This window comes from Montipora foliosa, chromosome 11 (genome assembly GCF_036669935.1).
Source record: "Montipora foliosa isolate CH-2021 chromosome 11, ASM3666993v2, whole genome shotgun sequence".
NCBI classification, from domain to species: domain Eukaryota; kingdom Metazoa; phylum Cnidaria; class Anthozoa; order Scleractinia; family Acroporidae; genus Montipora; species Montipora foliosa.
Window position 1 is genome coordinate 7,006,796 of NC_090879.1, and position 27,698 is coordinate 7,034,493.

The window sequence follows — 27,698 nt, forward strand, 5'->3', positions numbered from 1 at the left end:
TCTAGATGACTGGATATTGCGTGTTTATGGACCAAGATGAAGTCAAGGTCCATAAACACGCAAAAAAAGAACGAGGCCAATATCCTGCCATCTTGACCGAACAAGCTTGGTCGATATAGGATTTATTATATGGGATAAAACACCAAAAAATGATCTTTGATCTTGCGGGACCAAGCCAGAAATCCCGAGCAGGCAGGATGGGGCTATCTTGCCCGCTCGGGTAGCCAATCACAGCGCGGGATTTGGTTAATTTTGCCCGCTCACGGAGCTAGCGAGTATTTACGACTTTCGAATGTGTTTGCTCTTTAGACCTCCTGTTGCCTAACAACGAATTGCGCGAAACTTATCAATAAGTCATAGACCTTTCATGAAAGTGGATAACGCATTATGAATTTTGAGCGGCATTGAGAAAGGCTTCCCTTTGCATCTTAAATTGAAGTCGTGAAAGGTGGTTTCCCGTTTATTTGCAAAAGTAGTGTTTCCCCTATGAAAGTTGCCCGAGGGCGAGGAACATTAAATCGCCGTTTCTCAATTTTTGGACACTTTTCTTCTTTGAAAGAAAATTCAAAATTAACGTCTAATGTAGGTAATGTATTATTTAAACCTACGGTATCCCATTGAGTTTCTTCAACCAATCGTTATTTCAGTTGCAGTGTAGTTAGTGAAGCATAGTAGCGATTCCTAAAACACAGTTTCCTTAGCTTCTTAAATTTGAAATGACTTTTCCTGTTTTATCGTAGGTCGTTTTTGATATCCAGTTTTTGACCTTTGTAAGCAGTGTATCTCGCCCGGAACGAGTTCGTTCGAAATTGCTTCTATTATTGCGAATTTTTTTAAACTTACATTTTGTGTCAACCATCTGCAACAAATTTAACGCTGTGAAGTTCCAGGGTGAATTCGTCTCTAAACCCCTGAATACTTTAAGGCTAGTTTTTTTCGTAATTTCGAGTTAAACTGAGTACAAATATCGTTCTCCTCCATCCGACCAATTTATCACTCGCATGGAGTTTTCTTATTCGGCAGAGAAACATGGATTCTCAACGGGCTTGGGAGCAGTACAGGTTCTGGTTTTCGTACCATCTTAATCACGTCTATTTTCAAAGAAAGAGCCAATCTCATTTAGCCCCTTGGTCGCATTGCGACAAATGCACAGATGAGCTCGATGCCATGAAGTATGAAGACAACAAGGGTCGGTTTGGATTGAGATCCAGGAAAGCAAGGGACATTGCGGCCAAGGTAAGGAACATTTCGGTGATTTTCTTATGTATTGCTTCCGTCTTCAACAAAACATCTGATCTTTCCATTATAATTAACATACCCTAGGGTTTTCGATGTGGTTGAATAATTGATTCTGTCAATGACCTTAGTCAGCTGTAGAGGAGTCTCTGTGCAAGTTTCGTTTCGCCCACTATCACATCTTTTTCGCCCACTACAATATCCATTTTGCGAACTTCGACGTCTACTTTTCCCACTATAGCCTGCGGACGCAGACGTATTTCCGGCGGTCGTTTCTCTCCGCCGGAAATACGTTTGCGATCGCAGGCTACTCCCACTACAATATCTGCTTCATTCACTACAATACCCGCTTTGCCCACTACCATATCCATGTCGCACATTACCACTTCCACTTCGCCCGCTACCATAACTGTTTTGCTCACTTACCACATCAACTTCGTCCACCATATCCGGATCGCCTGCTACCATTGTTCATGTCGCCCACTTCACCAAGCAATTGATCCGGCTGCAATTTGTCACCATATATTAAAGACAGCCACTTCACTTACCACCTCGTCCATTAGTATTGCATTGGCTATTTCTTGCATTGAATAAAGTGAAAGTTGTACCTTCGCCATCGAAAAAGATGAAAATTGTTTTACAAGGGAAGTGGCTAGATTAGATTGACCGCACTGGTTGGCGAAATAGATGGTGGGCGAGGTGAAAATTACCCTGGCTGCCAGAGGTTTTTCTCTCTCAGGGCGTCGCTCTGAGAGAAAAATCCTCTGGCATCCAGGTTAGGTGAGAATTGCCTGAAACAGTAAAAGCGTAACAATTCTGTGTTAATTTTAACGCGGTTCTTTGCAGTTGTGATTGCGCATAGTTAGTTCCAGTAAGTTTCTTTGTAAACAGCAAGGAACTGAGAAGACGTTTGCGAGGTGCAAATTCTTAGCGTAATTGGCTTTTTAAGGAAGGAGGAGGGGGAGGGGGTTGGGAAGAAGGTCGCTCATTTAAAAAAATTACCTGTTGAAAGCGGTAGTTATTTGAATCGAATAGGCCGTCCCCATAGTGTGTTTCTCATCGCTTACCATCTCCAGTGCATCTCAAGGTGGGTCGGTCGGTCGGGGACATAACAAAGTAAATAAGACTTTACTAAAGGAGCTTGACACAAAAAGCAGATTGCATGCTTATTTTGAAATGACGTCTACAACTATTTAGGATTTAATATAAAGCACTTCGCCCACCACCACATTCGTTTCGCCCGCTACCACTTCCATTTCGCCCAGTACCGTTACCGTATTTGTTCTCCCACTTTGACAACAAATTTGCCATTCACCAGATCAAGTTCGCTCTTTTAGACGTCGATCTAACCTACCACCACAACCATTTTGCCTGCTTCTACTTCCACTGCCCGCATCCACTTGTCATTTCATATTTTGTATGGCACCGGTTAACTCTTTCATTAAATGGAGGGGAAAAATTGAGGAGGTAGCTTGGTTTAGCAAACTTTTCTTACAGATTAACAGAACCGAAGGAGGCATAACACTTCTGAAGAAACTTTGAAATGTCAGAAAAACTCTTCCAAAACTGGAAAATCGTAAATCGTCCAAACGAGCAAGAGTGACTGGAAATTCGTTACCTTAGGTCGTTTCCTTAGGTCCTTTTCTTTCAGTCGCAAAAGGAAATAACGCTTTTGTGTTGCCCGAAAATCGAAAATGCTGAAAATGTGAAGATAAATAAGGACACTCATATTTTCAATGCGAAATCCGTAAACCGACTTAAAAATTCTCGTCCCCTCCCTCTGACCTATTCCTACAGTCTAGACGGTTGGTCAACGGGGGTATTTGGTTTTTCAGTTTTCTCCCCCTTCTTTTTGCTTGTGGACATCAGTTGCGTCTCAGCTTGGCAAGGAATCCATTCATTTCCGCAGTTTCGAGAAGTTCGTATTAAATGGCCTGGCCCAAAGGCCTGGCCCAAATGAACCCGCTTGCTTAAAGTCTACAATGACAGTGCCGATATTCTTTTTCAGAGAAGAAGCTTAGTATTTTAAGAACATAGGGAAAAAATGACTTCCCCTTTGTTGTCTAATAAAAGTTTCGAAAATGACTTTCAACAGAGTCATTTCAGATAAGGACTGCAAACCGTAGGCCCCGTCTTGGGACGTTTTTCAGCATGAGTAGACGCGACAAGGAAAGACTCTTAAAAATGGACTGCGTTGATCAATGAGACCAAATGAGAACCAACAACAGTTGAAGTTGAACGAGTCGAAGTGCTTAAACTGGCAAAACTAGAGTTGAAAGACTGTCGCGTTTTGTCAGGCTGCCGTTTTAGGCAGGTTGCAATGCGTTCTTTGCCGTCGAAGTTTTCTATTGTTTCTTATCTCTGTCATACAGACAATTAAAACACAAAATGGATGAAGAAACGGTCGTGCTGCGTCGTTGGGGAAGTGAAACACAATCAAAGTTGACAGAACTGGTAAACTTGACCATCGTAAAGAAATTCGAAGGACGTTTCGAGCGTCAGCCCTTCATCAGATGGCTGGTTAACTGAATTTACCACATCATCATCAACGCAAGATCAGTTGATAAACCCATTTCTGTGTCAGACAGAAACAGAGACTGAGATTACAAACAGTACACCATTTCCGGTTGACTCAAAACTCTAAGTTAAAAGCACTTTCATGTCTAGAGTCATTATAACTCATTTTTATCCCTAAGAAAAGAAATCATTGTCTCTTAAATCATGTCCAGATCCGCAGTTGATGTATCCAGCCGCAGAAGATATCAGAATTCCAGACAACACCAAATGAAATAAATGATTAATAACTGAATATAAACAAACTCTGCCGTAACAGGGAAGAAGAATAAAAAACGCGCGTCCAGTTCACAGCAGTTTTTAAGTTCATCTTTACCATCATGATTTTCACAATCTTTAATGCAGCAAAGCATTTGGATATTCTTCGATGGACGCCTTCATCTGTTGATACATATGAGCAATTTGCGAGTTTGTCAGAGACCTCCAGTCTTCAAACGGACTTCTCTTTTCCATGTGCCAGTCCTTGACAAGTGTCCATTGTTCAGGCAGGGTATAGTTTGTTCGAACAAGCGTCCTGATGTTTATGTTCGGTGGAGAAGGAGTACTTTTGTTTGACATTATTTCCGGCGTGGCCCAAGCGTCTCGGTCTGACTCACAAGAAGTAACTAATGTATACGCTTCGTTGTCATGACAACGGAAAAGAGATGCTCTGTTCTAATATCGTTTGTGATTGGTTTAGTGCACTCTTTATGACTGGAAACGTCAAACAACGTGAAAAGAAAGTGTTTATTCTTGCTATGAGGGTTTATAGTTAATGGCAAACAGCGGGACAAGCGATCAAATGTGCTAATTCGTGGGCCGGAGGAGATGGCCATCGACTGCATGGGGTGAAAAAGGAAGCAATTTCTCATATTCCATCGATGGTTAGTTCACATGCGACCAGCCGACTTTATAATTTGCGGTATGCCTCGTTAAGTGTTTTTGTTGGTTTATGAGAACTTGAACGAAAGAAAACGTTTCATTAGCTTAGTTTGTTATTATGGCCCTTTGTAAATGCAAAGATATACAGGTAGTTTCCATAAAGAGTGATGAATGGAGCATGGACGTTCATTTAGCTTTAACGCTATGTTTATATTTTGGCTCTGTGATGGCTTATCAAGAGAAAATCAGGTAACACAAAATCGTCTAGGTGTCCTGCAGTCAAACAGGATTCTTAGCTACACTCTCTTGTTTTTCTAAGTTTGTTATTTTTTCCTCTACGGAACACCCATCACAATTTAAATTAACGTTCCAAACCTTAGTAATAACAGTTGGACAACGAGCCATATATATGCCCTCGATTTAATTTCAATTCTGCCTTTGTTTATTTTCTAAGACGAATTTGATATAGCGATTGTTATGCACTTTAGCCTAAAAATAACATGAAATTAAGTATTGCGTGTCGTTTTCTTTTGAAATAGTTTTAAGGAGAAAACCTGGCATTGCAATGAAGGCAACCTGGTCTTAAAACATGAGGACAGATGTGCATATAGCGAAAACTACCTGGACAGTACTGATACTTGCTTTTGCTGACTGCATCATTTCCCATTCCAGTCGGGCATTGTGATTCCAACTGAGACATTAAATGTAAATCTTGTAAAAGAATCTGTGTTGGTTATTGATGCTGTGTTAATTAGTCATGGCTTATGATCAGCATATACTGTGGACAACCAAGGGGCAGAGAAGAGCTGCTGCAAAGGATTCTTTTGATCCATATTCTTTGCATGATTTCTATCACTTGGCTGCTGTCCCTGGAGGTCCACAAGGAAAGCCTCGACGGCGTATTAAAAGTGCTGCTCCAAGTATTGGTGATAATGATAGAAACAGTTTTGTGAGAAGCTTGATCCAGAGCCACAAATCTGTAAGGAATCCTTCCCCAACTCCAGCAACATCTCGTCCATTGTCATCTAAGAGTGGTAGAAGTTCAATTAGTTCACGATCAATGCAAAAGACTAATCCTTCCGCTGGCTCTTCACCAACAGCGTTGTTTCTTACTTCTCATATAACAAGATGCAAATCTGCTCCAGCAAGGCCATCGAATTACCATTACCAACTACCTGAAAGTCGTAAAACTGGAAAAAGTGGCAAAGCATCTGCCACTTCGGCTGGAAGAACTGCTCCAAAGCGGGCATGGCAAAACAGAACTAGCTCTGCAAAGAGCCAACATTCACTCTTGTCGCGTGAAGAAGTGGACAGACGCCACAAAGAACGGTGCAAGTCAGCACCACTCCCATATGATTTTAGCTCTATTGAGGTCGTCTGCTCAGTTCCTGAACATAGTTCAGATATTCAAAGATTGAAAGCTTTTACTCGTCCCCTTAACTGCATGCCAGATGTTGTTCAAAATGTCCTGTCACATAATGGATTAAGACATTGCTGTTCAGCTTATCAACCCAGGCCCAATTCAGTTTGCAGTTCGGTAGGTCCCAGTAATCCTGCATGTGCAAGAGATTAGTCCTCATGATAAAACTAATTGGACAAAAGGGGTTTTTTTCTTCCATGGGGTTATTCATAAAGCCTGCTGCCTGCTCTCTTATAACTCCAGTTAGTTGATTACTTTTTTTAAGGTGCAAAGTACTTTAGCTTTTTTAAGGAATCCTGGAGCATTCTGTGAAACTGTACGACAGTATCCTGTGAAATATTGATGTTGAGCTTAATAGGGCATGAAATTCTTTGTAGCTATTGGCACTAGCACAATAATAGGATATCAGGGGCAGATCTAGGAAGTCCTGAAAGGGGGGTTGTACACCTTAGTAACTTTCAATGCCATCAGCTGTGTGGAAGGTGAGTACCATTGGCGTGAGCCCTTAAGGGGGTTCTGGGGTCATGCCCCCCCCCCCCCCCTCCCAAATTGCTTCTGATTTTTCCATCAAAAACGCCATTTCCAGCACTTTAAAGCATTATGAAGGCGTGAAATACAGCAGTCGAAAAACGTACATGATCTTTTCATAACTTGACAAGCAGTCAAACAAGTAGTACATTAAAAAAACAATTTCACAGTTTCACAGCTCAGTAAATATCCACCAATAGCCACCTCCATTTCAGTGAATAGTTGTTAATTATTTATACATAATATATTATTTAAGAAAATGAATGCCTCATGAAACAAGGCTGCCTGCCTTCATGATTTTCATCAAAATTATTAACCATCAAATGAATAATAGTTTTGTCAACATCGATTATTGGCATTGACAAAAATAATATGTCTTGACTCTAGGCAAAGTATAATGCCCTCAGGCAATGACAGATGGCAATGGTAATCTGAAAGTCGAACAGACTCAGTGCCATTTCCAATTGTCTAAGACATAGCATGTTCAATAGTAACAATCATGATAGTAAATAATTGTATTAAATAACTATCAGCATTTTAAGTAGTAGAATCATGTAGTATAAAAAAAATATTTTTCCTTTCATAGAGGCAACAGTTTTGGCCTGTACCCAGACCTGCAGTGGTAAGTTGTGTTGCATACTATTATTTTATTATATTATTCATATTAATAAAAGAATTTTGCATAAGTACAATGTTCCAAATAAGTGGAGAATCTTGGGGGAAAACCCATCAAAGCTTTGGACAGTACATGGAGATCAACTGGCAAATCATCCTGGCTTGATCCCTGAAAATTCTTTGTCAACATACCTGTTCTTTAAAATCTATTTGGAGCAATTAAACAGTCTTTACAATTTATATATGATTATGAATATGATAGAGCATTAATTTCAAAATTTTCAAACTGTTGAACCTGGTCTCTACCATGCATTTGCAGTAAAATGATGAGAATGATGAGCAGACCTGAAAGCTGTGGGCTAAAATATATACTGTATTTTTGCAAATGGTATGAGGGTTTTTTAAACTCCCACTGAGTTTGTGAATAAGTATTGAGTGACACATGGAAATTCCTTTTGTTAAATCATTTGCTTATTCATGTCCCATATTATTGTATAGAGCAGCTCTGAATGAAAGAAAATCAATGGATGCTGCTCATGATATGAGGGAAAACCTTGCATATCCTGAAAAAAAGCTCTGAGGAAATTAAAAGTAACTGAAACCCACATAAAGATTACTCAGTCTGGTAATTAATTTTTATCTGGGACACATGAGTTAGTGGCGAGGCTCTGATCACTGAGGCACTAAACCGTGCCTTCTCAGAATGTGGTATAAAAAGTATCAATAACAGGTTAATTTTATTATTTAGTAATAAAAAAAAACATATTCAAATTTAGTTCCACAGAGGAGATGTTCCCAAATACCTTCATTTTGTGAAGCCAGCTGGTTTTTGGATAAAAGGGGAAGAAGTACGAACATCTGTTGGCAATGAGATGTTGAGTGATAATTATCCTGAGGTTCTGTTGGCAGGAGATGATGATGATGATGATGATGAAGAGATTGTTCTGTATCAGGAGCAGTTTATAATACCTCCCACACCCTCTGCGTCATCAATGTCTGACAGAGATGAATGTGACACACTTCAACTTGAAGGTAAATCTATCAGTTACTAATTAAAATTAAAATATGAAAAAGAACTACAGATCTACTGTATAATAGTAAATAAAATACTGGAATTAATCCTACTCTAATCAACGTTCAACCAACCATCAGTCTTTATCGAGAATCAAGAACCGGTATATCACATATGATCTAGGCGGCAGGCCAGCACCTTATGGTTTGGCATCCTGTTCAAAGATAACACTTCCACTCTTTCCCACCACTTCCTATCCGATCATCCTCTTCAGAGCTTTGTCCAGTAAGACAATGTTTGGCCACTGTCCTTTAATTGAATATAAACATGCACACATGTAGTGTACAGCTTGGGGTGGCACATTTAATTAAACAGGGCTTACCTACTTACGTGTATGTGACCCCCCAAAAAGACTTGAACAATGAACTGATTCCAAACAGCTGGAAACCTTTTTTTGAAAAGATGTCAAAGATGTCAAAGAAACATCAACTTATTTGCATTAATCAACTTTTTCGCGCCAGGTATTGCCATTAACCAGATGTCTGTGTTATTGACATGTAATTCATTGTGCACTGAAGTGTCATTTACCTCTTCATGCGGTGGACCTATTTTTATCTTTGAAAATCCTGTCAAAGCTGAAATTCATCCAATTTGATCACTCTATTGACCTATGCAAATTTCCTTCACAAAACAAATGGGCTGAAAGCCTGCCGGTTGAAGGTGGACCTTTAACCCTTAAGTGATCTTGTTAAAGATCCTTGTTTGATCTTTACTGGCCAGGATTTGCCACTGGCTTATGTTCTTGATGTTTATTTTATTATGCATTTAAATGACATTGAACTTTTTCGTAATGATTTAGGGATCTTGGTAAGGGGGTAGCACTCTCAGAAGAATCCTGTCTGAGGCTTCTACCAGCATGCTGCATTTGCACCATCCTGGGTGGGGCATCTGTTTTTCTTCTAAACAATTTTTTTAGTTGCCTCAGTATGGTAGGATTTTGTTCCAGAACCATAGGAATGGCGCCAACCCTTCAGTCCCACACTAAAGTGATGCCAGCGTTGCCCTACATGTAGCTTGGGTGAGAAATGCTGGCCCATCTGCTTCCCCTTGCTGGCCTAACCTTGTAGGAGCTTAGCATAGGTACACATTGCTCAGGGCAGCTGCACTCCATGCACAGCCAGCTCGCTGACACTAGCCTAGCCCCAGTGACTGGCTTTGCAGTGGCAGGGGGCACTTGGGTCCTGGACAACACTTCATCCTCAGCCTTTTTCCTCCCACCAATACTGCGTCTCCAATAATTATTGTTTGTGACATTAAGTCATGATCATGGTGTAATTTTTTTTCTGGCTCTAAAATTTGTTTAAATCAGTTCAATTTTGATTTTCCTTTGTTTCAGATTATGGTAATGATTAGTAGACAAAGAAACATTAAAATTAAACTGGTTCAAAAAAATTTAAACACACATACATTATTTCTAATTACATGTAACATCATGTCAATATAACAATCTACAGGTGAAGATTTGCAATCAGAATTGGATATGGATGCAAGCACAGTGAAAGATCTTGCTGATGTCTATGGGGGTGTAAAACATGCAGATGACAAAGATGAAGAGTGCAATAATGTCAATGATCATGCATCTGCCGATGCCACCCCTGAGAAGGTCCAAGAGGAGTGTGAACATGAAGACCAAACCTCAGAACTTACTGTTGTTGGCCAGGTACAGTGTTTTTAAAGTACAGTTGACTCCTGATAACTTGAACCTTCAAGAGAAATATTACTGAAAAAGGTTTGAGTTATTGGAAGTAAGGATTTAAGCAGCAACGCTTTATGAAGATGTGGAAGGCGCAGCGGCCTCATGGTCAGTGTGCTCCTGGCTGGGGACATTGTGTTGTGTTCTTGGGCAAGACACTTTACTCTCACGGTGCATCTCTCCACCCAGGTGTATAAATGACTCCCTACCACAAGCTTGACAAGCCCATTAACAGGACAGTATCCAAGTGATCGGCATTCATGGTCACATTTGTTGGACACCATAGTGTTGTGGCTGGAATGTTATTGAAATCTTCCTTTGGGATTGATGTAGGGTTTAATGCGTGTTTTTTTAGGGGAGGGGGGAGGGAGGGGGTCCAAGGACGGGAAGTGAAGTCCATCTCATTTTTCATCCGTTCAAGGACACTGAGCTCTGTCCACAGCTACAGGGAGTCAGCTTTTTGTAGGTTTATTTGAAAACTCGCGATTCAGATTTTTAGGAGTAAAAGTAAGCAAAGTGAGAAAAACCTACAATCTTGGACAAAACTGTGTAAACACTTTACAATGCCTTTCCCTCCCACAATGTTGTTTTAATGGCAAATGGGCTCAGAAACTCGCATTAAAACAACATTGTGAGGGGAGACTAAGCTGTGAAAGCTTCAGATCTGTATAATAGTTGTGTACTGTTCCAACGAATTTTGTCACAGACTGTAGGTCGTAATCAGTGGTTGATTGCCTTTTTTTGCGAGGTCACTGAAGATACAAAATCATGTACATGACTGTTGTTCTTATACAGGGAATTGAAGTTATCATAACTAAAGTGGAGCAGTCAGCAAGTGGTAGTGCGTCACACCCTGAGGATGTGAAACAAGAATCTGAGGCCCTGTTTTCATCTGGTGGACAGGAAAATGAATTGCCAGCTCTTGTTCCCAAAATTCCACAGTGGGCAACTCAGGAGGAGGTCAGGCTAGAGAACGAGGAACCACTGGGTGATAAGGATTTTTCAGAAAACACTGTGGAGCAGAATGTTGAGGGGCCTTTGGAAGATGTGGAGTTGAGTGACCAGAGGCCTTTAGAAGAGGATATTTTGCCAGAGTTGGACCATGAAATCAGAGATCCTGTGGTACCTGTGACAGAAGTTGAAGAAGAATTGCCAAAGGAAGTTTCTGTTAATAACCAAAGCAAATTTGAAGAAGTCAAGCCACAAGTTAATCAAGTGAAGTTTGCAGATTCTTTTATTTTGACAAGCTACAAACCACAGTCCAAGAAAGAAAAGAAGGAGCAACCAGTAAGGCCAGTCTCAATTCTAAAGCCTACTTTAGCAAAGCCAGAAGAGAAAGTAAGTGTGCCAGTACCACAGAAGAAAGCTGCATTCAATGTAGAACGAGAGCTGCCAGGCGACCTGTCAAAGGTCAGAAAACCGCCAGTGAAAGCAGTGAATGATGAAACTGGTAAGAATCCAGAGGTCAACAAAGAAGAGGAACCTAAGACCAAAGTGCAACATGAAGAGGAAAGAGAAGAGGAACCTCCAAAAGTGGAACCCACTGTGTGAGTGTTGATGACTCAATGTACTCTATTCATATTTTGCCATCTATTGATGTAGAGGGAAACAGATTTTGTAATCCGATGGAAGGAGTCTGCACATTCACTCAAAGTAGTATGAATCAATACAAGGCTAAACAAAATATCTGTCATGTTGGACTCCTTTGTATTGATTGTGATCATGCATGTTATTGCTCAGTTTATCAGTATGCTATACCACCCCATTAATTTTTCTCAGTTATTTTTTCACTTATTTCACAATGTATCTTTGACAAAAACTCTTATCCCAGGAAAAGAGGTGGCAAAATTTAATGGTACCTCTAGAATCTTGGCACTTTTCATCCGATCTCGAAATCTCTTTGCAAAGAGTCTCGAAGTCTCTTTTATATTGTATTTCATTTTGGTGTGAAAGTCTCTGCTGATGAGCCAGAAGTCCCATCAGGCCGACGCTTCTCTCCGGTTTCCTTAGCATGAAGCGACCAGGAGTATTTCTAGTCCCCCCTGGATGGGTTGCTAGTCCATCACAGGGTTACCCCCAGCATTTTGCCGGTACCCATTTATACACCTGGGTGGAGAGAGGCACCTTTACAGTAAAGTGTCTTACCTAAGAACAAAACACATTGTCCCCGGCCAGGACCCGAACCTGGACCGCTTGATCCAGAGTCAAGCACTCTAACCATGAGGCTACCACGCCTCCCACATTTTGGTGTGAAGTATTCATGTTTTGGTCTCTGTCTCGGATTCACAAACAAGGGTCTTGACGCGTCTCAGATTTTACCATTCATCACCCCTAGGATATGGCACCATTTCTTCACATAAGATTGCTTGAGTGGGATTCAATTACATTTGAGTATGGTATTACTGCCAACTTGAAAGCTTCAAGTCTGAACTTTGAAGTTAACAATAATGATAATAATAATGAGAGGCAGCTAAAGGTTGACCCTGTATTGACATTGTAAAGGAATGAGTGTGAAATTGACAGTCATTTGATTTGATTTTATAGTCTACCCAAGCCAGAATATGTCAGGGCACCTGGAGCTTACAGGATGTATAATCCAAAGGTAAGATGTCACAAATGATGATGATGATTATTATGATCACCATGATAATAAATATAATGTGGTGTGGCGAGCATACTTCTCCTAGGGTTTACAGTTGTTTTATCTTGGGTCGATCAGTTTGCCAATGTCTACCAGTGAGTTTGTAAACACCTGCAAGTTAGTTAGTTTTGCTCACCTTGGTTGTCTCAATAATCATGATCAATTTTTTGTTTTGATAATTTGTGTTGTAAATGAAAGGAATCACACAGAAATCCAAATCGATGTGAAGGAGTTGTATGTTTTGCGTTTCTGAGACAATTGACATGTTCAGAGAAAGTCAAAGGAAATATGGACAATCTTAGGACTACAAATGCACTTTGCTGAGTATCCAGTAATTCAGGTCTTTTTTGCCAAATTGTCTAATTTTATTTTGGCTGGAGGACAGGATAGAAAGGGGAAGAAGGGTAGCATCAGTGGAGATGTCAAAGTGGTTATGAGGAAGTTGATTACTATAAAAATTATTACTTGTCTTGATGATAATGGTCCTAGAGTAGTGAGCAATGAGAAGAAGGTTCTTTTTAGAAGGTGAGAGCAGTCTTTGGTAGTGAGGAGTGGATTGAGGTTCCTGGTTTGAAGGCTTAGGATGGGAGTAAAGTGAATAGAGAGGTGAACGACTGGAAACTTAAGAAGAAACCCAGGTGGCAAGGAAGGATTGAGAAGAGCACCGTCGAATGGTAGCAGGATTTGGCAAGGATCGAGGAGATGAGGAAGGGGACTGTTCTTGGAAGGACAGTGATCGGTTGAATAGGACGTATCCGGTTGTTGAGATGGGAACAGTTGCAATGACTTTGTTATTGAAGAGGAATATCCAGTCTGGGATCACAAAAATTTGGTGGTTTGAAGACAACTGTACAAAGACTATACAGAACACTTTGTTCAAGAATTAAACCAGGGTCTGTACAAGGGATTTTGGGGGCAAGGTGAACTCAGGGCTGACCCAAGCACCAAATGCTGGGGAGGCAATGAGGTTCTGGAGTGGAATTTGGTCAGTGGGTTGCAGGGATGGCGCAGTGAGAGCACTCTCCCTCCCACCAACTGGTGTGGCCTGGGTTCGATTCCCACATTCGGCGTCATATGTGGGTTGAGTTTGTTAGTTCTCTGCTCTGCACTGAGAGGTTTTTCTTCGGGTGCTCTGCTTTTAATCCCCTCTCCTCATAAACCAATATTTGACTTGATTTGCCATAATTGTTAATTTCAATTTACAGTGTCGTCAATTAGTGCACCAGCCCCAGAACGACTAGACACTTAAATAAAGTTCTTTCCTTTCCTTTCCTTTCCTTGAGAGAAGAGGCATAACAAGGATGCTTGTTGGTTGGACGAGGTGAGGTACAGGATGGGCAATGTGGAGAAGCAAGAAGAAGTGAAGATTGGTGTTGAGGACGTGGAAAATGGAATTCGGAAGATGGTGAATTGGAAGGCTCGGGGTCCAGGTGGTTTAAGTCTTCACATGGGTTGATTTCAGAGAGTTTGCAGTATTGTTTGGACAGTGGGGAGGTAACGGAGTGGATGGTAAAGGGGAGGACATTGTTGACTCAGAAGGATTGTGCCAAGGTAACTGTGGCTATAGCAACTACAGACCAGTTGCATACTATCTGTCCATGTGAAAGCTACTCACTGGGATCTTAATTAGCAGAAAAGCTGTAGGGACATTTTCAGGGTAGCAGGTTGTTTCTGGATGAGCAGAGTAAGAAGAGGTCGCGGGTTAGGAATGAAGATTTGTTGATAGACATATATATTGGCAGTGTTAAGGTAGGCTCTGGTGAAGAAATGGTGTTTCACGATGGGGTGGATAGATAATCGGAAGGTCTATGATATGGTGCTGCATTGATGGATTATTGAAATGTTGGAAACTGTTAAGGTGGCTCACAACATGCAGAGTTTGTTGTATGGTAGTATGAGCAATTGCAAAACTGTGTTGAGGTCAAAATATATGAGGAAGTGTTGGGCCAAGTGGAATATTCCGGGGGGGGGGGGGGACTCCTTGATTGCACTGTAGTTTGTTCTTGTGATGATCCTCTTACTACGTTGTTGAAAAGGGAGAACACTGGGTACAAGCGTGGGATGTATTGGAGTTTGATCAACCATTTGAAGCAGTATGGAAGGTCTGAAGAGAGGCTGGAGAGTTTGATCAGTGTTATCCGGGTTTTTTCACAGGACATACGGGTGGAGTTTGGGCTGGACAAGTGTGCTGCATTGGTGTTGAAGGAATTGTGTTGCTGGATGGTCAGGTGATGGGTGAGGTTGATTACTTGGGTGTGTTGGAGGGTGTGGATATTATGTAGAAGGAGAAAGTCAAGCTGGAATATTTGAGGAACTGAGGGTGAGAAAAAGGTTGACAATGTTTGGTTCCACAAGAAAGGAAGTGTGGTGAGGTTGTACCTGAGAGGAAGGATCATGGCAATATCGGAGGGGATTGATCAGTGTGAAGGAAGAGGGACTTGGTTTGTTTGAATGAGTCAAGGTGAATGATAAGTGGATGTTGAGGGTTGTTGAGGGTTGTTGGAGGGGCATTGCCAGTGGGAGAAACAAAGAACGAGTACAAGGGGCAGGTCAAGGAAGCAAGGAAGGATATTTTTTGGGAGAAGAGGTTGCATGGGACGTCTATGAGGGATGTCAGTGAAGTGGCTGATGAGAGGTTGTGTCATTGGCATTGGCTTAGAGCTGGGTATTTAAGACAGAGCACAGCTGCTATTTAGGAGGAGGATGTACATGTAGATCCAAAGTGTGGGGTATGACTTGTGGCAAAGATGTGGAAGTCGTTGGTTGGGCATGTGGTGGGTATTTGGTGGTTTGGTGCATAGGGAATATTGGAGGAGGTATGATGAGATGGGGTTCAGTGTGTACTGGGGGCTTTGTCAGAACTATTTTGTGAAGTGTTGTGTAAGGAGGTTCCAGATGAGGTGAGGGTGTCAGAGGATGGGAATGTGGAGATCTGGTGGGAATTAGGAGCATCAAGGCAACACAGAAGATGGAACGTAATCATCCAGACATTACTGTCACAGTGGTGGGTCAAGTGGCTTAGGAGTGGACATTAATTTTTGTCGATTTCGTGGTGCCTTGGAATAGGAACATGCTGACTAAAGGGGATGAGAAAATCGCCATCTACTCTCCTCTGGCAAAGGTTGTTTGGGTGGGGTGTCTGGTCAGTTGGAGGTTTTTCCGGATGTGTTGGAGGAATAGCCTCTGCAGTCATTCGGACCACCCTTATCCTCCAGAAAACACTTAAAATCTCTATTTTGTAAGTGTCAAGTCTGGGGCTGAGGATAAGCAGTGGTTTACACCTGCAGAATTTACACCTTCAGAATTTGAATACCACCTCCTCACAGTCAGAAACATGTAGTTAGTCCATTAGGTTTATTGTTTGCTCTTGTCACATTTTTCAGAAAAAATCAAGTTCTTTCATAGAATGACTAATAATATTATTAAAACTTAAAATAATTTGACACAGCCCAAAAGTGAATTCAGTGTTTTATGTTATAGCAGTGATGTTGCAAATTGTTGGTGCTTGAAAAGTGCTACTTATGCTTGACTTGCTTTGAGAGAAATTGTGTCTCAGTCGGCAACAAGAAGTGAGGGGAAATTTAAGTTTCTATAATTTAACCTGCTCTGTAGAAACTAGTTTTCAATGAAAGAAATGTATATACTTGAAGTGCGGGTTATAGATGAAATGCAGTTCTAAGCGATCCTTGCACTTAACTAGATAATTTAAGCAAGATCATGGCTTCAAATCCTGCTGAAACTGCCTGAATTTTTCAGGAGTCTATGAAGAGACAATTATCACAATTAGATCGTGTCTACATTTCGTACAAACTAGTTTTATTACAAAAAATGTGCATTTTCATGTGTTTTATGAACTTAATTTTAAGTACTGATAATTTTATGCCTAGAAATAGAAGTCTTTAATATGTAACAGATAAATAATATATGCAAGGAAGATGTTATGATAGAGTATTTTTGTATTGTCATAACATAAAAATTTAATAATCCCTGTGGCATATGCCTTTCATTAAGTTTTCTAGCAGGCTTTGGTAAAGTTTATTATTTCTGCCTTGAACCATTGTAGTAATTGCATTTTAAAAACAGTGTTTACTGTATTTGCAAGAGGATTATAAATAATGAAGTCATTTCAAGTGCTGCCACTTAGCAAATTTGTCAAATTTTGAAAAAACATAAATGGACTTTTTTAAATTTTCATCAGAAATTGTTAAAATCTCAAAGTTATTCAGTGTGCTTTATTTATTTCTTTTTTTGGCTCTGCACAGGTCATTGTTACGCATAACTGAAATGATAATTATTTTAGTTATACATAATTATAATAAAAAATTCCATAATTATTATTATGATCAAATTACTTCTTCCAAATGACTAAGGGAAAAACATTATTACCCAACCACCTGCACATGCTTTTAAGAGAATATTTAATGACTTCTTGTTAGCATTATATTTCTTGTTTATGTCGGTCTGGAAACTGAACTGTGTGCATCGTTGTCAATGATAAGCTTATGCATTGCTCCAATTCACACTAAAAAGGATCACCGTCTTGAATGTTATTATTCTTTGACACAAGCTCAAGATGTAAATACTTGGTGAAGATCTGTTTCTCCTCAATAATGGTAACGTGATAAAGGAGCTCGACAATTAATGCATCTTTTCAATAATATTATTATAATAACATCAGTCACATTTCCCAGAGTAGAAATGATTTTTCATTAATGCCCAAGAAGTAAATAACTTTTGTTCAAGAAGCTTATCAAATGTTGTTATGGTATTAAATTTATCACTGTGTTCACTTTCTTGATCAAAGCATAAGGAAAACATAGTATGAATTAACACAGCAACCTTTATACCAAAAATAAATTAGAGGATTCATTGTTTTAAATGTTTTACTGCTGTGTTTGAGTAAGGGATGAAAATTTAAAAGTTGTTGTATCTTTTGAATGTGTCATTAATTTTGACAAGTCCTGCATACATGTACTGCTTGGATCAGTTTAAAATAAAGAGTAATTTTCAAACATAGAAAATAATTATAATTTTAGTGAAAATCATGAAGTGAGTTTCAGATCGAGAGATGATCATGAGAATATGTGGCATGACGAATTTTAGAACATGTGCAAACTGTAATTAAGTTTCCGTGAGAAGATGGATACATTCGGATTTCATTAATTTTGGAACTGCAGGTGCAATGTCTTAATGTGCGGAGATATGTATTTATTCTCAACTCTCAAGTGTTTGTGCACTCAAGGGCTGCATGTATGTATAACCTTTATTAGTAATTTTTATTATTGTGGTTGACGAATATATTAGCTTAACAGTGCCATAAATAGCCATGAAAAATCAAGGATATCCTATTGACCTTGCACCTTTCATGGCAACCCAGGTAAGCCATGCTTTTTTAAAGTACAATACCATCTAAGACCACAAAAAACTGTCCCAGATCTCATTCACAAGAAACTTTTGAAAACAACAAACATACAGAAACAATAAACTTTATAATGTTTGCATTCGATATAACAATTTTTTAATTGCTATTTTGTCCACCCAAGGCTGCTGGACAACCTTAACCCGGGTCAAAGAACTGCTTCATTTCATAAACATGACTTGTATGATAATTCAGGACAAAATTAAAGTGCTCTATGATAAAAAAATCACTTTGAAAGTGTGATTGTTAACATTTGACTTGCAGAATTTTTATCCAAAGGCTGTTTACTTTAAGTGTAAATTTTGGATTTCACAATCCACCGTTACTCACATTCCAAACTGACCTATTAGACCCCAGAGTGTTGGATCTAGGGAACTGAGTGATGTCATTTACTCACTAGCTTAAAATTTCAGCTTGTAAACACAGTTTATAACAATAATTCAAAACATGTATTGAGTTTGAAAAGTCTGAAAGCCAGAAACTCCCGTGCTGTGTGTATGTTATTCAGCCACATACACACGCATTGCATTCTTAAACTATTAATTCTTTGACATCATTTTCTGCTTGATCAATTTTAAAGCTACTTATGGTGGACAATTAAATAGTTAAAATAAACAGGTGTCTTTTTGAAGGCAAGGTGTAAAACTTGGATTTCTTTAATGTTTAGTTAATGGTGACATAGTTTTTCAGTGAGTGATTAACCCATTGACTCCTAGGGGTTCCCCATTGACGAGTAAAATTGTCTGGCATTAGACAGAGTAAAATACTAAGTCTGGGCGGTTTGGACATCAAAGGGTTAACATAGTTTGGAAATCCAAAGAAAAATAAAAATGTTGATTTTTTGGACATAGTTACTGTAGCACTTTAGGTTCAAATTTGTGTTTCATTCTGTTGCCTTCATTCGTGTTAAGTGGAGCACCATTTTATTTGTTTCTTGAATTTGGAGAAATGAAAAGAGAGTCACATTGATATCACTCAGATTATGTTTACAGGCCAGCCTTTTTTAAAATTTATGTACCCTTATTGTTTTTGCTTACAGGATTTACTTGATTATCACGTGGAACAAAAACGAGAGGTGCGGCATGTAAAAAAGTCACTGTCTTCCACAACAATGCCACCATTCAAACCATCGGCAGAGAGTACTGAAGTTATGGCTACTGTCCTAGGAGAACACAAGGTTGTAAGAAAAAGCATAATTTTTACTTGTATTCGGGCAGTATAATTTACTATTATAAGATCATTATGCTTTGAAACAAAAATCATAACCCTTCGTGAGACGTCTGTTAAGTTTGGTGGGTAAATTGTAAGAATCTGAAGTTTCAAGAAAATATCATTAGATATAAATACTATCAAACAAGATATCTTTCATGTACTTAACCCTTTCAGCCCGTGGGGTTCCCCATTGATGAGTAAAATCGTCTGGCGTTAGACAGAGTAAAATCTATAAGTGCATGGCACTATTGGGAGTGAAAGGGTTAATGGGGACATAGTTTTTGAGTGAATCTAGCTGTTGTTAACCCTTTCAGCCCCGTGGGGTTCCGCATTGACGAGTAAAATCGTCTGGCGTTAGACAGAGTAAAATCTATAAGTGGCACTATTGGGAGTGAAAGGGTTAAATAGAAGCTTAGTTCACATAATTTCCTTATAAGCCTGCACTAGTGAGACTGACCTCTGGCCACTGGTCACTGGCCAGTCAAGAACACACTAAAGTCCTGGTGGTCAACCTTGTTAAATTATCATCATTTGAACCAATTTCATTGAAAACCCCTAAGTATTGTTAGTACACATGGCACACATTGTTAAGATTTTAACATTTCCTTTTTGCAGCGAAGGAGAGAAAGTATGAAGCCATGGCTTCAGGGAAGATTAGCCCTCTCAAAACAAACAAGTCGCTTTGAACTTCCTATGGATGTTAAGTTGCTTGAAGGTACATATCCACTAATGATGCATTATGACCATCCATTAAGCCTTCATCTACATAGTTTAGTCTGTCTTTTGTTGCAGTAATTGACATGTCTAAGATGTAAATTAATGATACTTCGTCTCTTATTAAGCTGGTCAGGAGTAGATCTAGCAGTGGTCCACATGGCGCAGGTAAACTGCCTATTCTATAAATAATGAAAAACTTAGACACATCTGGTCTTTGACAAAAATATGAAGTTGATTGAAGTACAGTTCTTGTTTGAAATCGGTCAAAGCAGAGACAAGTCAAACCACTTACAATCAATGGTCCCTGAAAATAATGTTACCAAGGACAAAAAATCTCCCTTGGGGGCATTCCTCAAAACATTAATATTATTTATTCTTAAATTCAGTTGTCTAATACTATGCCTTTTCTCTTGTTAAGCTATGACACCCATGCAATATTTAACAAAGTACTGCATTATCAGGTTGGTGATATTGATTTCATTATTATACAATCATTTTTAGATCTGGTCTAACTTAACTTGTAATTACCTTGGTCACGTAATGAATTTACTGTTACGGTATAATTTATTTGTTTGTTTACTGTTCATAGCACAAGAAGGAAAGCACTTTACAAGCACATATTTCAGAAGGTTGACAAGGACAGAGATAATGTTATAACAGTTAAGGTGGGGTTAATGATTTATTAATTTTTAATAGTCAGTGTACCACTTAATATAGTACTTTGAAGGATCAACTTCATCAACAACTGATTTTCACCATTTTTCGTCTTTTATCATTACCAATAAAAATTTCAAACTCGGTGACAGGGATGTCCCTAAGCACTGGCTGCCGTTTAAAATTGCCGCTTGAGAAAGGGGTGATCGCCAGCTGAATTTTGCCTGTCAATCAAAGTGACAGCAACGATCGCAAATTATTCTCTACAAAGTTTGAAAGTCATTCAACGTGTTAACAAAAAAGTTGAATATCTGCCTGTCTACGGAATTATCACTAGTCAAGAATTTATCAAAACAGGAAATGAAATGGCGTTAGGGTTAGGGTTTGAGTGCTTTTGTGCGCGCCAGGTGTTGCGCACTGGGAACCGCCTGACACTAGAACCTTCAACCAGATGAATTTATTCTTAGCTACAGTCCTGTGTGGAACCTTGTTTGTTATAACCATCTTAGCTTCATTTAAACCACTTAGTTTTGATCATCATTATGGGGGACAGAGGTCAGGGGTCAGAGCTGGTACAGTAGTGAGAGCACTCGCTTCCCATCAGTGTGGCCCGGGTTCAATGCCCAGACTTGTTGTCACGTGTAGGTTGAGTTTGTCAGTTTTCTACTCTCACTAATACCGCATTCACACCAAAGCTTAAACACGTTTAAAAGCTGTTCAGTCAAACATGGTTTAAAATGGTTTTTTTGATACAAGTTACTACGTGACATAATGTAGACTCCAAATTCAACACAATGAAGACACACATTAGAACTTAAATGAACCCTACGTAAAATTGATTTTTTATTTTGTTAAACGTGTTTAGTTGGTGTGAATCAGGTATAAGACTGGTTTTTCCCCTCTCCTCAAAAACCAATGTTTGATTTACTGCGCCTTTCAATAACATGCGGACTCTTAAATTCAAAGGTCAACTGACAAATGCCTTTTTCGCTACCATCAATCAAATGTTCGGCGCCTCCTCCCAGCTTAAATTCCAACTACTGTCAAGTGCGCAGTAATCAAAGCTGGGAGGAGCCGCCGAACATTTGATGGACGGTAGCGAAAAACGCATTTGTCGCTTGGCCTTTGAATTTAAGAGTCCGCATGTTATTGAGAGGCGCAGTAATTTTAGGTACATGGTGTGCCCAATTCTAAAGTGCCCACAGCGACAGAATACTTGGTAATTTAATTATTCCTTTTTAGGATTCAATTGTATTTAGTTTTAGTATAATTTATTATTCTGAATTTAACTTACAGGAAATGGATAGAGGTTTAAGAGAAATTCATGTAGATTGCATTACTACAGATCAAGTAAACAAACTTATCGAGGTAAAGTTCCTGTTAGTATTAAGATAAAGCTTATCACAAAATTAATACACTTCTCTCTCTGGCTGCTTATCCTACTGGACGTTACATCTTCGACCACACAGCGGAAATGGCTTCTGTTATTGTCCTGTCAACAGTGTCCTGAATGTCCCTTTCCCAATGCACCCACTTCCCCCACTTCCCACCCACTCCCACGATTCTATCCAGTCCTTAAGAGCTTCCACTTTTTTTCCCCACAGATGGTTGATGGTAATGAAAAGTCAACTTTCAATCTGGTCCAGTTCTCAGCAATCGCAGCGTTTTCAGAAAGATTGCTCTTTTCAGAGATACAGTGAGTTTTCAACAAATTTTTTGGTGTACATGTAGCATGTTCATGTAAGTTGACGGAGGTGTAGCGTACCTGATTAAAGTATAATAATTTATGTGACTGATTTATATTTTAAGGATAACAGAAAAGAACAGTGTATATAGCTCAAAGGAAGTCATAGAAGAAGCAGACTTTTGTGGCCTTAAGTCTAAGCTGAGTGGGTTCACAGTGAGTCGTCATATTATTAATTTTTGTTATTCAGAGAAGTTTAGTCACAGTGTATTACAGTACTCTCTAGATTATCCAGTTCTGTCGGATTTTGTCTTCATCAAAATTTACTAGGTGATGGTGACTTCCAAGTCAACTAACAAAACAGTAAGGGACCTTTAAAATAGCAAACAATGACAAGTCTTCCATTCCAAGCATACCTCTTACATGTAGGTACTATGGAGGTTGAATAATTAAGTGTGTGTGGGTGAAGTCTTGCTTATACGCCACTTTTAAGGTCTGGTTTTTAGTATACACACTTGTTTCATGGCACCCAAGGTAAATAAGTAATTTTCTGTCTTAGTGGTCTGAGATAAAACGTTCACCTCCAAATTTTAATGCATACTTTATTAGAACAATTAATTGCATGTAATAGCAATTTACTAAAAACATCAAGAACCAAGATTATGGGTTTTTTTCCTGGAATATGAATGAAAGAATTAATAATTATTTATTGTATTGTCCTGTGCTGACTCAGCACACCAAGGTTGCCAGAGTCAAAAACCATGACCTTGGAGTAGTACGTAGGTTTTTGAGGAGTTTGCCTGTGGCGAAGAGTCTCCCCCTAGAACACCAAAAATTACAGGTAGTGTTTTGAGGGTAATAAGTTGAACTGTTCCTAGTGTTACTTTCATTTGATGTCTTGTCTTTTAGGATCACATTATTTTGTAAATTGAAATTGAGGTGCAGTGGTGAGAGCACTCGCCTCCCACCAATGTGGCCCTGGTTCGATTCCCAGACTCTGCGTCATATGTGGGTTCTCTACTCTGCACTGAGAGGTTTCCCCTCTCCTCAAAAAACAACATTTGACTTGATTTGCGTTAATTGTTAATTTCAGTTTACAGTGTCATTAATTAGTACTCCAGCGCTAGAATGACTAGACTCTTACCGTAAATAAAGTTCCTTTCCTTTTCCTGTTACTAATCATCAATGTTGATTTTGTTTCTTTTTTTAACAGGTTAATCCGTCAGTGAGGAAGATTTTAGAAGTACTCTAATCAAGTTCATTTAATTCTAATTTGTTAGCATTCAATTTTAGACTTTTCATTGTATAGAAAAAAAAATCGCAATTTAATAATAATTTATTGATGTTTACAAAAAGGTCTACCCATTCAGGATTACTAAATTATAATATCTTGTACATACATATTTTTCACGTCAATGACAATGATATTATTGTCATGCTGACAGCTTTACCTATAATTTATAATTATTATCATTGGTAGATAAAGCTGTCAGAATGCCAATTCTTCTTGATAACAATTTTCTACAACAGACTTACAAGTTCAAAGAACTGGAGTTTGTATTACAGACAAGTACTATAAAGGCCAATTAAATTATACATGTTAAATGCTTTTCAAATTGAATATCAAAAGATCACAATTTTTACATTGAGAAACAATAAATAATTAATGCTTTTATTTATGACTACTTCATTATTTTGTTACCCGAAACGAAGACAGGATAGGGGTGCATGAGCACACTATCACCTCCCACCATTATTTTGTGGACTGGATTCATATCACGGTCATCGCCTCAAGTTGGCTAAAACATGAGCTGATTCTCGGAGGGTTGTCCAATACAGCTTCACATTACATGGTACACTGTTGTAAGCATTACATAGAGACCCTCTTTAGAATCATGACCTTACCATAACCAAGGCACCGTTTCTCGAAGGTCCTAATACCTTTTTGGGCCGAAAAGCAACTTGTGAACCTGCCATCCACTTCTTTTAAAAAGATGTTCTTTGATTATGTTTTCAAGATAACAAAAAGGAACTCAAAACATCACCAATCTAAGATACAGAGGGAATTACGACTAGACACCCGAAAGTTCCTGGACTTTCAAGAAATGGGCCTCAGAACCCTATGTGAGGTTACATGGTGAAATCTTTCGTGCAACTTGTCTCGCAAAACTCCATTGCCCAATGTAACATACCGGTACCTTGCAAGGGCCAAAAATGTTGCAAGACCAGTTGCAGAAAACGTTGTGGAAAATGCATGTAGAGTCGAGTTCTACTTTCCACAACAGTTGCAATGAATTTTTTAAGCATTTTGCAGTGTAACATAAATTATGTCCAGCAACTTGTGTCGCACCTCATGTGATCATCGAAGAGAGAAAAGTTGAATGAAAAGTTGCTCAGTGTAAGACCGCGATTAAAACATTACCTTGTTTTGTAAGGTGAGAACGTTTGTACAAATGGTGTTGCGAGACAAGTTGCGAGACAAGTTGCAAGAAAGATTGCACAGTGTAACAGCACCTTAAAGTGCCACTGGGATAAAAAAAATCACTTCCTTTTTTTTCCTTCAGAATTTGAAAGTGTGTTTGCTTAACACCTGACTGGCGAAATTTGTAGCTTTGATTTTTATCCAAAGGCCTTTTACTTTGAATTTCACGGTCCGCCATTGCTCATGTTCAAAACTGACCTATTGGACCTCAGAGGGTTGGAAAGTGACGTCAAAGGCTCACTAGCTTAAAATTTCAGCACATACCGGTAAATGCATTCTTAAACTAGTGAGCCTTTGACGTCATTTTCTCCTCTATCCAGCTCTCTCAAGAACTTTAAGTCAGTAATGGTGGACCATTAAATAGGAAAATTCCAGTTGCTATAAGCAGGTGTCTTTTTTAAAATCAATTCTTAACACTGTGGTTGCTTAATGTTTACTTAACATAGTTTTGAAACCACAGACACAGAATGATTCACCTTGTGGTGTGCATGCAAATTACCATGAATCTTATTTTCCACTTGTTTTGGACATGTATGATTCTTTACCCTGCTCTGAGGGTTTTTTTTTTTCCATTTTTCTCCCTCACCAAAAATCAGCGCATACATGTAGCTTTATACTCTATAATAATAATAATAATTATTATTTTAAGGTGGTGTGGGAGAATGTACGAAGGTGAGAATGTATTTTAAGGGCCCACTGACGTATTTTTTGGGATGCGTTGCTAAGGATGTAATGGTTAAGTAATCTGAGAGAATTTGGCATTATTTTGGTCAGTTTCCAACTTTTGTAAGCCAATGACCCTAAATATGATGTCATCATGCCACGCCCATGGTCACGTGACCAATAAAAGAAAACTTTAAATTTGTCTATGTGCTACGCAATTTGGGTATTTAATCGATGGTTTGATAATTTGTATTCGTTTTTCCATCCAGCTAAGCATGGTTTTCTTTTTATTTTGAAAAATGTTCTTTTTAAAGACAAAAACGATACTGAAATACCCATAACTTTTTCAAAAAAGATGATTTTAAAAAATCAATGCTCAGCTATATTCTGTATTTGGGGGTGAAACGTGCCATGTAGAAAAAAAATTTAATTCAATTTAAAACCGCCAGAAATTTAGCTTTTTTCTCAAACCAGAAGTCAGTTCATTTACGCATGCGCAGTTGATCTGAGAACGAGCGCGAGGAAGGGGGAGGAAAAACCTTCGATGGAAACAACAGTTTGTGCAGTGACTTTTGCTTGTGAGTGGGTTTTCTTGTCAGCTCATGATATGATGACGTCAGTTACCGGAAGTAACATTTCACTTCCTTAGCAACGCGCGAAAAACCGTCTGTGGGCCCTTAAGCCAGTCACTTCTCAGGCACCCCAAGATGCCTCCAGTTGACGAAGGAGTCAAAGAGTTATAGCATAAAATTATTGTGGGGTAGTGTATAGAAATAATGAGACAACTCAAGTAAACCTAACAGAAAAATGAAACTGTTGACCTTGATGATGGTACAATGTAGATGGAAGACAGGATCTCACTGAAGGTCGTTCAAACTCACCTATGTAGACAAGCTCACTTCCCAATGTAAACGACTTAACACTTAAGTCTGTGAAGGTTTGCAGCTGTTGACAATATTAAGTCAATGGTTCGTAATGTTCAATTTTTTTTTTTTTAATGAGACTGCAAGGTATCTTTTTGCATCAAGTGAATTTCAAACCGATTTTAGCAGAACTTGGAAGTAGATGTGGATCATCAGTATCGAAACTTTACCATATCCCACTTGCCTTCTTGGATGAGTGGATCACCAGGAGTAGGCAAGGCAGCTACACTGTAAGGCTGGTTTGAACATTCCTGCAAGGTTACCAGTTACCATTTCACCAGGGGATGATGCAAATTAAATAATATTTGTTGTTTGAATTCACCGCACCAAGTACGTAATACGAATCAAATCTCGACTGTCTCTGACACCACACATCAAGTAGGTGAATAAAATGTTTTACACAATGAATGTCACAGTACGGAGTTTAAGACGTAGGCGAACAGACTGTAGGCGAAACGAACGTAATTCATTTCACTGAATCTTTTTTACAATCAATTCTTCCACACTTCTGCTTGACATGACTTCAACGTTCACCTTCGCTGGCTGGTGTACTGGGCTTCTGGGTTTGTTTAAAAATATGTTCGATATTGTCTCATTATAAGTATTCCACGCTATTCCGATAAAAACCATGTTCAGTATTGTACAAACCAAAAGAAACCACGACAAACGAATCTGCCAGTCGTCTGTGTGCCAAAGGTCCACAACACTGTCCTTAAATACATTGAATTTCGCGGTCGCGTTTGATAAGATATGATCAGGGTTCAACCATACACTTAACGAGCCGAGCCAGGGCGCAAAGTGGTGAATTTGTTCCATATGTGAGGTGGAATCAGGGAAGAAAACCAGTGTGTTTGCTTTTCCGTCTGTCGGCAGCCATATTTATTTTCAAGAGCCGCCTCAGATCTCCGACGGTAAAAAGTCGGGAGTGGGCAGAGCTCCTGGGAGTGGGTATGTTGGAAAAAAATTAAAGCAGAATAAAAAATACAGTAAACTCAAAATTTACAGAGCCCAGTAAGTGCCACAGTGATACTTTCCTTTTTGGCTTCTTTCCTGACTCTTTCGCCGGTTTTTTGTCGACTCTTTGGCCGACTGCTTTGTTGATTGTTTTGTTGATGTTACTTCAACTAGTTTTCTTTCCCGCGCGGCCGATTACCACAGAGAAACAACAAACATCTTACTAACCTTGGTTTTCCCGGTCCGTACTGTAAAATTACGGATCCTCTTTTTGGGCCATAAATCAAATGGAAAAAACTCGGTCAGTAATTTTACAGTACGGACCTCGAACGTATGTAAAACGCATATTA

General features: G+C 39.1%; 1 protein-coding gene across 5 annotated transcripts; it reads left to right on the plus strand.

Annotated features, from left to right (window-relative positions):
- The first annotated feature begins 428 nt into the window (after positions 1-428).
- Positions 429-24,001, plus strand: LOC137976447 (uncharacterized protein PF3D7_1120000-like). 5 transcript variants are annotated; one of them, XM_068823809.1, is made up of 15 exons: positions 429-586; positions 1,024-1,236; positions 7,206-7,241; positions 8,011-8,266; positions 9,761-9,966; positions 10,795-11,546; positions 12,544-12,601; positions 19,099-19,236; positions 19,887-19,986; positions 20,407-20,449; positions 20,578-20,653; positions 21,939-22,010; positions 22,247-22,338; positions 22,452-22,542; positions 23,060-23,530. In XM_068823809.1, exons 2-15 carry the CDS (start codon positions 1,030-1,032, stop codon positions 23,177-23,179), a joined length of 2,247 nt encoding a protein of 748 aa, XP_068679910.1. In that variant the 5' UTR covers positions 429-586; positions 1,024-1,029; the 3' UTR covers positions 23,180-23,530. The 5 variants fall into 5 exon arrangements, with proteins under 5 accessions (XP_068679910.1, XP_068679909.1, XP_068679908.1 ...); XM_068823808.1 differs by lacking the exons at positions 429-586; positions 1,024-1,236; positions 23,060-23,530 and adding exons at positions 4,482-4,673; positions 5,211-6,208; positions 23,540-24,001; XM_068823807.1 differs by lacking the exons at positions 429-586; positions 1,024-1,236; positions 23,060-23,530 and adding exons at positions 4,486-4,711; positions 5,211-6,208; positions 23,540-24,001.
- The last annotated feature ends 3,697 nt before the right edge of the window (positions 24,002-27,698 follow it).